Raw genomic sequence first — 11,279 nt, forward strand, 5'->3', positions numbered from 1 at the left:
ACTTGTACCTAGACACCACTTCTATGCCTATAGCTACCGCCGTTCTTAAGTTAATGGCGGTGGACGGGATATGAGCGGACGCACATAATATAATTATATATATCTAATATATATCTAATATATATATATATATATATATATATATATATAATCATACCTTAAAGTTAACAGACACAGAACAGAGTTTAGTCATAGAAAGAGCATGATAGGGTTAAACACAGGCTTTAATTTAATTTATACTTGTATAGTTTATTACAAAAAATGAAAAAAATTCTGCTGTCACCCGAAGCACTGGTATGGTGTTAACTAGTGCCTTACACACGTTTCTTCAGCAAGTTTTTGCCCCAATATCTGCCCTTGTAATGCAGGTCATATGGACTAAGATATTTCCGGCAGCCCATCATGTTACGGGTCACCAGGCGCTCAAAAGTCCATGGGTTCTGGTTGTTTCTCTGCCGTTCCTCTATTTCATCCCGCAGCTGTTTCAAGGTTTCTCGGCTTACCGCCTTTGCTGGAAATGGAAGTTTTTTGGCTACTTGCGTTAGTACAGGTAAGACCTCAGCAAATTCACAGCGTCCTCCCACCTCCAGAACGAGCTGTTCTGCTTTCACTGGGGTGACGTAATGGTCCACTGCACCTTTCCCACCGCCCATACGTTGACCAAGTCCTTTGCGTGTGATGGGTTTGTGAGGAGCTTCTATCAACCAGTTGCTGAACGTCACTTGGGGGTCAAACTTACGATTTAAAGTCAAACGCATCATTTCAAAGTGACCCCAATGTAAGTATCCACCTCCCAAAGCCTGTACGAAACAAAAAACAAACAAAAAACAAATCAACGCACAATTGTTAAAAAGGACTATCTATTTAAAGAGAGCACAGCGTCAGTAGGTCTCCGTAAATACTAAATTTTCCTTTTAATCTGCTAATCTTAAGATTCTCAATAGAGAACAAAGCAAAAAGGCCATCAAAATATAATAAAGAATATCAACTAGTAGTTAGAGTTTTAGTGAAAGCTCTGAAACCTGCATTAAAACAAGCCACAGCAAGATTAGTCCTAAAGAATAATAATAAAATAATAATAAAATATATATTAGTGAATCCCTTTCAATACCGGGATTCACAATATGAAAGGACAGTGGTCTCCAAGCTTAATGTAGCTTTCAAGATAATAAATATTGGAGGTAGGGTCATATTCAGACCTCTTAAGCCAGGGGTGGGGAACCTTCGGCCCGCGGGCCGCATGCGACCCGCCATGACCTTTTGTGCGGCCCGCGGGCAGACTTACGGGGGCGGCCGTGCTACGGCCGCCGCGGTATTACCGGTTGCCGGCCCTTTAAATCTCTACACGCGCTGCTTGCGCACACCAATGAGCGCTCTCGGTGGCAGGTGCCAGCGTGCTCAGGACTTACTTTGTGGGCGGGTTTATCGCTCTGCGATTCCGTCCCACATCACCTTCACCGCCTCCAGCATTGTGCCGCCCACTCTCCAGGGCTTGTGTGCCGCCCGCTCCCCGCCCCTTCTCCGGTGCAGCATGCCCCCTCCATTGCTGTGTGCCGCCCGCTGCACGGCGCTTGTGTGCCGCCCGCTCCCCGCCCCTTCTCCGGTGCAGCATGCCCCCTACACAGTTGTGTGCCGCCAGCTGCACGGCGCTGTGTGCCGCCCGCTCCCCGCCCCTTCTCCGGTGCAGCATGCCCCCTCCACCGCTGTGTGCCGCCCGCTGCACGGCGCTTCTCCGGTGCAGCATGCCCCCTCCACTGCTGTGTGCTGCCCGCTGGACAGCGCTGTGTGCCGCCCCTTCTCCGGTGTAGCATGCCCCCTCCACTGCTGTGTGCAGCTCCAAGTGCTGTGTGCAGACTCCCCAGTCTCCTCCTAGTGATGTATGTGTGCCCCCCCCCTCAGCCATGTCTGTGTGCCCCCCCCTCAGTCATGTCTGTGTGCCCCCCCCCCCAGTCATGTCTGTGTGCCCCCCCCCCCCCAGTCATGTCTGTCTGCCCCCCCCCTCAGTCATGTCTGTGTGCCCCCCCCCTCAGTCATGTCTGTGTGCCCCCTCCCTCAGTCATGTCTGTGTGCCCCCTCCCTCAGTCATGTCTGTGTGCCCCCTCCCTCAGTCATGTCTGTGTGCCCCCCCCTCAGTCATGTCTGTGTGCCCCCCCCCTCAGTCATGTCTGTGTGCCCCCCCCCTCAGTCATGTCTGTGTGCCCCCCCCCTCAGTCATGTCTGTGTGCCCCCCCCCCCAGTCATGTCTGTGTGCCCCCCCCCAGTCATGTCTGTGTGCCCCCCCCTCAGTCATGTCTGTGTGCCCCCCCTCAGTCATGTCTGTGTGCCCCCCCCCTCAGTCATGTCTGTGTGCCCCCCCCCCTCAGTCATGTCTGTGTGCCCCCCATTAGTCATGTCTGTGTGCCCCCCAGTGATGCCTGTGCCCTCCTACTGATGTCCATGCTCCCTTAGTGCTCTCTGTGTCGTCTTAGTGATGTCTGTGCCCCCCCAGTGCCATCTGTGCCTCACAGCAATGCCTATGCCTCCCAGTGAACTAGTAATGTATGTTCCCCAGCCCCTCTTGTCATGTATATGCCCCCAGCATCTCTTGTCATGTGTATGCCCCAACCCCTCCTGTGATATATAAATCACATTGGAGATGCCAGGAGCATATACATAACAAGAGGGGATGGAGCATATACATCCCAGTGGAGACGCTGGGGGCATATACCTCACACGAGGGGCTGGGCGCATATACCTCACACGAGGGGCTGGGCGCATATACCTCACACGAGGGGCTGGGCGCATATACCTCACACGAGGGGCTGGGTGCATATACTTCACACGAGGGGCTGGGCGCATATACATCAAAGGAGAGTCTGAAAGCATATACATCACAGGAGGGGGATGGGGGCATATACATGTCCCCAGCCCCTCGTGTGATGTATATGCCCCCAGTGTCTCCAGTGATGTAGGTGTCTCCTGTGATGTACAGTATATACAGCAGTCCCAGCGTCTCCTATGTGATGTATATACAGCAGTCCCAGCGTCTCCTATGTGATGTATACACAGCAGTCCCAGCGTCTCTTATGTGATGTATATGCCAACAGCCCCTTCAGTCATGTATGTGTCTCCTGTGATTTATATACACCAGTCCCTGTGTCTGTTGTGTGATGTATATGGTCTACCAATCTTATTATCACAAAGAGTTGCCTGCGCTCCAGACCGTGACAAACCTGGAAAAGAGAGAAGCAACATAAGTATCACCGAACATCACAGCCGCACAAAAGAGAAGCCGCTCCGGCCACCACAGTAGGGGTGAGTTAACTAACTGTTTGACCAAATATAGCTGGTTCATTTTCACACTGATAATTTTGTGCGGCCCCCGAAGGTTGGCAGAAATTTCCAAATGGCCCCCGGCAGTAAAAAGGTTCCCCACCCCTGTCTTAAGCCCTCACAGTGGTGACACCTAAAGCGCCCATTACCGGAAAAATGACAGCCAAAGCTTTCATACAGAAGTCACACCGAGGCGTTACACTGACATCCAGGGGTTCTAACCTCTCCCCTATTCAGTATTCTCCCATCACACTATTGCATCCAGCTTCAAGCACCTCCGAAGACTGGAAGTATACAAAGATTACTATGCATAAAATTACCTTAAAACCTCCAAGACCAGCATATCCAGATCAACCCACAAGGCCACTCACAAGTCACCATCTGAAGACCTGCTCTTCATAACTGTTTGGTAGACCTGGTGCTCATGTACCAAGCTGACAGTCATGAACCTCATGCCTGCTAACCACATGTGGCTCCTGAGCCACATGTTATAGGGTATCATTGTAATGGAGGCCCAAGCTGTGCAACATCAGGAGAACATATCCAGTCCTAACATGGTAAGGGAGAAGAAGTATGAAGGCAAAACAAGACTGTCATGTTGCCCCAACTGGCCTAGTGACCTGTCTGTGTCCCGGTGGGGTACAGCTTCTTTCCAGCCAGCTGGTGCCCTGTATTGTGTAGCTATTTAGAAGGGGCTTGTCCTGGATTTCAGTGGCACAGAACAAACAAAACATTGATTTTGCCAGCATCGAGAACCCCCCATACTTCCTTGACACTTGTCCATACTCTAACAACTCCCGACATATACTATAAAAAAAACCCACAACTAATAGAGATAAGTTGCTTTTCAGTTGGAGGAAGCTGATGGACAGGTCTGATCATACGATCCTCCATCCACCCCATTAACCCCTTCACGACCGGCCGATTTTTCGCTTTCCGTTTTTTTTTTTCGCCATTCTTTTTCTGAGAGACGTAACTTTTTTTTTTTTTCAGTCAATATGGTCATGTGAGGGCTCATTTTTTGCAGAACGAGCTGTACTTTTAAATGAAACCATCAGTTTTACCATATAGTGTACTAGAAAAAGGCAAAAAAATTCCAAATGCAGACAAATTGCAAAAAAAGTGCGATAGCACTATGGTTTTTGAGATATTTTATTCACTGTGTTCACTATATGGTAAAACTGATGTGTGGGTGTGATGCCTCAGGTCAGTGCGAGTTCGTAGACACCAAACATATAAAAGTAAACCTATACAAAAGAGTTTAAAAAAAAACAAAAAAAAAAAACAAATCGGAAGTTTGTCCGAAAAAAGTGGCGCACATTTTACGCCATATTCCATGACCCATAGCGTTCTCATTTTTCGGGATCTATGGCTCAATGATGACTTATTTTTTGCGTCTCGAGCTGACGTTTTTAACGGTACAATTTTTGCGCAGATGCTACGTTTTGATCGCCTCTTATTGTATTTTGCGCAAAAGTTGTGGCGACAAAAAAACATCGTTTTGGCGTTTGGAATTTTTTTGCCGCTACGCCGTATACTGATCAGATTAATTAATTTTATATTTTGATAGATCGGGCGTTTCTGAATGCGGCGATACCAAATGTGTGTATATTTTTTATTTTTTTAACCTTTTAATTTTCAATGCGGCGAATGGGGGTGATTTGAACTTTTAGGGTTTTTTTAAATTTTTTAAAACTTTTTTTTTTATTTTACTAGTCCCCCTAGGGGGCTATTGCGATCAGCAGTCCGATCGCTCTGCACTATCTGCTGATCACAGCTACAAGGCTGTAAACAGCAGATACGCTCTCTTTCTCTTTTGCTGTGCCGCTGGCACAGCGAAAGTGAAAGCAAGTCAGGTGTGGTACAGGAGTCATCATATGACCCTGTGCTACCATGACAACTATCGGAAGTCACGTGATCGCGTCACGTGACTTCTGGTATCGGGCGGTAAGTAAATATTTACCGCGATCACGCTTATAATGGCGCTGTCACATATTGACAGCGCCATATACGGGGTTAAACGGCACGAGCAGATAACGATTCTGCTCGTGCCTAGCAGGCACACATCTCAGCTGTGAAAATCAGCTGAGATGTGTGCCGATCGCAGCATGATGCTGCCGGCAGACCGCGGGCAGTAACATTATGACCGCAAGGACGTAATTTTACGGCCCGCGGTCGTTAAGGGGTTAAACATGTCCGGTCTAAAATTGGCCCAAAGACAATTGAAAAAAAAAACCCCATGTGATGGACAGCTATCATTTCACAGAAAAAAAACCCAAAACAAAACCAATCATAGTACATATTCTGTCCCATAACATGGCCACATCCCACCACACAAAACACAGGGCAGAGCAGTAATTCACATTATCAATAAATAAATCAGGATTATTCACAGCTTTATCATACAGATAGGATTTGCTCACCAAAATGCCGTACTGTCCTTCCTGGAACTCCCGCCCCTTCAACGCTGGACCACGAATGTCATTTAAACCCCGTGGAACCTTCACAACTTTAACGAGATCTGGGACTTTATTCATAAAGCGCAGTTTGGGTCTCTCCTTCATACTGATGCCTGAAAAGATGGAAATAAGTAAGTGTGTGAATGATTACATCTGGCATATACAGTGCGTCCACCCATATCTTGTCCACCGCCATTAACTTAAGCAAAGCGGCAGCTATAGGCATAGAAGTGGTGTCTAGGTATAGTAAAGTAGCCATGCGCTACATAGTGAAACCACCTATAGCGCCACCTGGTGGAAAACAATGGAGTTAGCATTTTTATCTCAAAAACGGAACGAGAGAGAGAGAAAAAAAAAGTGAATTACAAAGTTGTAGAGCATCATCAATTCAATACGAATCGACACCTTGCATACAGAAATGCTATGATATGAAACCTATGACCCCCCCCCCCCAAAACATTGAATGCTGGTCACGCATATGACGCTCATTTAACTTTGATGCTCAAAGTGGCCCCCGTCAGCTGCAATGCACATCTGGACTCTGGACAGCATACTGTATCTTGCTGCACGTTGTGCAATATGGTAGGTGACACGTTTGCCCAAGCATCTGTGATATGTCGTCGTAGGTCCTGCAATGTTAGTGGAGGGGTCGCATACACCTGCAGTTTGATGTGACCTCACAGAAAGAAGTCCAATGGGTCGGGTCAGGTCAGGTGAGAGTGGAGGCCACTCCACCCAGCCACCATACCCAGTGACTTGTAGGAAGGTCTCCTGAGGTATCGCTTCACGTCCTCAGCCTTGTGAGTTTTACACGTTCTAATCATAGCATTTCTGTATGCAAGGTATCGATTCATATTGAATTAATGATGCCCTACAACTTTGTAATTCACCTTTTTTCTCTCATTCTGTTTGAGATAAAAATGCTAATTCCGTTGTTTTCCACCAGGTGGCGCTATAGGTGGTTTCTTTGCGTAGCGCATGGCCAATTTACTATACCTAGACACCACTTCTATGCCTATAGCTGCCGCCGTTGTCAAGTTAATGGCGGTGGACAGGATATGGTTGGACGCACTGTATGTAGTTATGTGGATAGCGCCTCTACTCCAAATAAGGCCCCTAAGACTCACATGAGACCATGTTCTCAGAAGTGGAGCCTCAGGCTTTGCATATGTACTGCCAAACAATTAGCTGTGATAACTGCTGTATAACACAGCTGGCAGCCGCCATGTATTCAGTGGGCTCAGCTTCAGATGGTCTTAATAATACTATACTCACTGCTAAAATCTGGAGGAGGTTCATAGGAGCGCAGTCCAGCCGTAACAGCCTTATGTGGGCTCGACACGTGACCTGTAAAGGGAGAAGGTAATGACAGAGGATCACGAATAGCACAGCACAAATCATAAACGCTACAGATACTGTACAAATCACTAGCCAAGAATAGAAATGTATGATCGGTAACACGAAATAGAGGTCACATTAAAGGGATAGAGGCATCAAAACAAGTCACCGATGTCCTGTGTAACATCCCTGTATTACATAATACCCATACATATGGCTGCCACATTTAGGCCTTCTTCACACTGGTATTTCGAACCCGACACGGTCTACTGCGTCACACTGATATTAGCGCTTGTCGGATGAAGCCTCACAGTCAAAATGAAGAGGACCTACTACTAAATTACTAACTAAAAAACCAAAGACCTAAACCAAAGTATAAGATGGTATATATGCGATGAATAGAAGCCTGTTCACACTGAACATGGATGGGGCAGTGAAAGACCTGGGCCTGACTGTACAGACACCCACCATGAGAAGCTACATAAATGAAATATCCAGCTCAAGGAGCGGTGGCCACACTAGTATACGCATCCCGGCCTCAAAGAGGTGCACTGCCAATGTGGGAAGTGCAGAAGTCGGCTGTTCATAGGCTCCTCTGTGCACGTCAGCCGTCTCCTGCACTCCCGATCATGCGCGCTGTGGCCGGGACATGTACACCCAACTTCAGAGGCTCAATGTGAGTGAACGAAGCCGCGCGCACATACGCGATATTTGCAGGGAGCTGTCGAGGAGGCCGACTCTTGTAAATCATGTCATGACATCCACAGGGGCGTGATAAGATGCTAGATGGGCTGACTAGTCTGGGGAAACTAAAGCACTATTGACCAGTCAAAGGGTTCATTTACATATCATAAACGGACTTTAGAAATATTTTTTCTAATGCTCTGTTTAGGTGTACAATGTAATAAAGGGACTGTAAGGCAGGGAGTTTATGTAGGTAGGAAACTGCTGGTGGTTCCAGGGGCACGGGGGACCTGTCAGGTTTCCTTTAAAGAAGCGCTCCCATCGCTTAATATATTACAATCAGCATTTTATATACCACTGTGTACTCCCAATTGCTCATTTTGCCCTTCTGCCAGGTAATTATTTTCTCCATTAGCTCTATGGCATCACGTGATTAAAAACAGAATACCTTAATCCTTCCAAGCCCTTATGTAGAAACAGGAAGTCACTTTTCCCTGCATGGCTTTGGGTATCCTATGATGGGTATAAGCCTCCTGCAGAGGCTTACCCTGACATAGCGGAGCTGAGTTACTGCGCAGAGCACAGCGCGTGATGATTACTCTGCTGTGTACAGAACTGAGGGCTGACAGCAGCGGGGAGCAGAATCGGACTAACGTCAGGCTGCTCATCAGCACTTGCCTCATCTGGACCTCCGCTGCCCACATCTGCCCTATTACAAGCCTCGCATGTGGGCACCTTCTCTTATCATTGCTCGCACTGATTGGTGGGAAGGGAAATTGGCAGCGGCCTTCAAAAAATGGATCCCATCTCCTCCCAAACAGAGTTACATGTTGCAATTTGCCCATTTTGATGCTTTTATCACCATAAACCATTTAGGCCAGGCTGAAGCAAACTGAATGCGGGATGTCCTCTTCAGAGTGGAGCTGTGAGATCAGGGCCCAGTCATTCTACTGTAAATCACCAGTGACTTATACAAATCTGTAATAAGTGTCTCTGCCCACTCTGATGCCAGCTCTGATGCCCAGACCCATATGGGCCAGTCAGTGACCTGGATTTGATGGCAGGTATCCCTAACCTGCAGTGAGGACAGTGGGCTAAAGTCACTTACCCCTTTTGATAACACCCTTTGGGGCTCACTTTGAGGCCACGTTTATATTTCGGTGTACTGACCTCAGGGCTCTGCACTGTATTTTATGATAATGTCTGATTGTTATGAATCTTGTCAAGAAACAAAAAAGAACATTTTGCTGAAAAAGAAACCAATCTCAGCATCGAGGAAGCATCAGCATCCTGTGATCAGTGTCTGGCATGGAATAGGATTAGTCTTAGATTTGGGCTACACAGGCCCTTGTGAAAGAACCACCACGGTATTTAGGCCCAAACGTCGCATCAACAGGAACCCACGACCAAAGCTGACGTAGTCAGGGCAAGGAATGGTGCCCCCAACCAGCCTAGTGAACCTGAACCCGGTGCCCCATATCGTGTGCATGGGCAGACGTGATCGTCCGGTGACCCGTTACGCGTGGCTAAGCAGACGTGCCCGTCCGGTGCCCCCTCCCTTACGCGTGGCTGCGCAGACGTGCCCCCCCCCCCCCTCCCTTACGCGTGGCTGCGCAGACGTGCCCCCCTTCCCCTACGCGTGGCTGCGCAGACGTGCCCCCCCCCCCCCCCTCACGCGTGGCTGCGCAGGCGTGCCCCCCCCCTCACGTGTGGCTGCGCAGGCGTGCCCCCCCCTCCCTCCTCTCTTACGCATGGCTGCGCAGACGTGCCCCCCCCCCCTCCTCTCTTACGCATGGCTGCGCAGACGTGCCCCCCCCCCCCCCTCCGCGTGGCTGCACAGACGTGCCCGCCCGGTGGCCCTTATTGTACTTCCACACGGACGTGCCCGCCTGGCTTATCAGTGGCAGAGAAGGAGCTTGGCAGATCCCAGGACCCTCATACTTCCCTGTCACTTGCCCATATCGTGTGAGAAGTCACCACTCATACACATAGTCCTATCTGGCAACATCTAAAATCCAGCCCCAGAATCATTCATAGACTGTAATACTAGAATAGTCCCCATGTAGCAATGACAGGACACAACACAATACACGGTGCAGGTCCTCGTCACAGAAGACTTTATGTCAGAGCTCTGCCATACACTGCGAAAGTTTTATGTGTCTCTGAGAAAATGGCCGCCACAGGAGCTAATGCAGGGCTCTGGGGACACGCCACACAGCACAGCTCGGCCTCTAGTGACCGCCCAGCTGTACCGGAAAACGCGATGTCTCCGTGTACAAGGTTGAAAATGCACCGGGTGAAATGCATGTACCCGTGATACCCACCTGTCAACAGAAGGCGACGGAGCCCCGCCATCCGGCTCCAGAGAGACAAAGCCATGCTGGGTCAGTCAGTGAGCGGAGAGAGACCGGTGTCCAGGCTCATGAGCACAGCGCCATCTTCTCCAGGATGTGACGTCCCACTTCCATATACACAACACTGCCATCTATCGGTGAGCAGAATATCTGCAGTTATATCCAATGTAATGTGCACAACACTGCCATCTATCGGTGAGCAGAATATCTGCAGTTATATCCAATGTAATGTGCACAACACTGCCATCTATCTGTGAGCAGAATATCTGCAGTTATATCCAATGTAATCTGCACAACACTGCCATCTATCTGTAAGCAGAATATCTGCAGTTACATCCAATGTAATCTGCACAACACTGCCATCTATCTGTGAGCAGAATATCTGCAGTTATATCCAATGTAATCTGCACAACACTGCCATCTATCTGTGAGCAGAATATCTGCAGTTATGTCCAATGTAATGTGCACAACACTGCCATCTATCTGTGAGCAAAATATCTGCAGTTATATATAATGTAATGTGCACAACACTGCCATCTATCTGTGAGCAGAATATCTGCAGTTATATATAATGTAATCTGCACAACACTGCCATCTATCTGTGAGCAGAATATCTGCAGTTATATCCAATGTAATGTGCACAACACTGCCATCTATCTGTGAGCAGAATATCTGCAGTTATATCCAATGTAATCTGCACAACACTGCCATCTATCTGTGAGCAGAATATCTGCAGTTATTTCTAATGTAATCTGCACAACACTGCCATCTATCTGTGAGCAGAATATCTGCAGTTATATCCAATGTAATGTGCACAACACTGCCATCTATCTGTGAGCAGAATATCTGCAGTTATATATAATGTAATCTGCACAACACTGCCATCTATCTGTGAGCAGAATATCTGCAGTTATTTCTAATGTAATGTGCACAACACTGCCATCTATCTGTGAGCAGAATATCTGCAGTTATATATAATGTAATCTGCACAACACTGCCATCTATCTGTGAGCAGAATATCTGCAGTTATATCCAATGTAATCTGCACAACACTGCCATCTATCTGTGAGCAGAATATCTGCAGTTACATCCAATGTAATGTGCACAACACTGCCATCTATCTGTGAGCAGA

At 48.0% G+C, this 11,279-nt stretch overlaps 1 protein-coding gene across 2 annotated transcripts; it reads right to left on the minus strand.

Moving 5' to 3' along the window:
- Positions 1-214: 214 nt before the first annotated feature.
- MRPL16 (mitochondrial ribosomal protein L16) lies at positions 215-10,261 on the minus strand. Of its 2 annotated transcripts, none has more exons than XM_075347366.1 (4): positions 10,118-10,261; positions 7,047-7,118; positions 5,736-5,884; positions 215-800 (listed from the first exon to the last, which is right to left on the minus strand). In XM_075347366.1, exons 1-4 carry the CDS (start codon positions 10,170-10,172, stop codon positions 315-317), a joined length of 762 nt encoding a protein of 253 aa, XP_075203481.1. In that variant the 5' UTR covers positions 10,173-10,261; the 3' UTR covers positions 215-314. The 2 variants fall into 2 exon arrangements, with proteins under 2 accessions (XP_075203481.1, XP_075203482.1); XM_075347367.1 differs by lacking the exon at positions 10,118-10,261 and adding an exon at positions 8,902-9,027.
- Positions 10,262-11,279: the final 1,018 nt, after the last annotated feature.

This window comes from Anomaloglossus baeobatrachus, chromosome 5 (genome assembly GCF_048569485.1).
Source record: "Anomaloglossus baeobatrachus isolate aAnoBae1 chromosome 5, aAnoBae1.hap1, whole genome shotgun sequence".
Lineage (NCBI taxonomy): Eukaryota > Metazoa > Chordata > Amphibia > Anura > Aromobatidae > Anomaloglossus > Anomaloglossus baeobatrachus.

Coding starts and splice junctions, on each gene's coding strand:
- MRPL16 (XM_075347366.1), bottom strand. CDS start 10,172: ATGGCTTTGTCTCTCTGGAGCCGGATGGCGGGGCTCCGTCGCCTTCTG. Junction 5,885..7,046: donor ACCTCCTCCAGATTTTAGCA/GTGAGTATAGTA, acceptor CCATCTTTTCAG/GCATCAGTATGAAGGAGAGA. Junction 801..5,735: donor AAGGACAGTACGGCATTTTG/GTGAGCAAATCC, acceptor TGTTTCGTACAG/GCTTTGGGAGGTGGATACTT.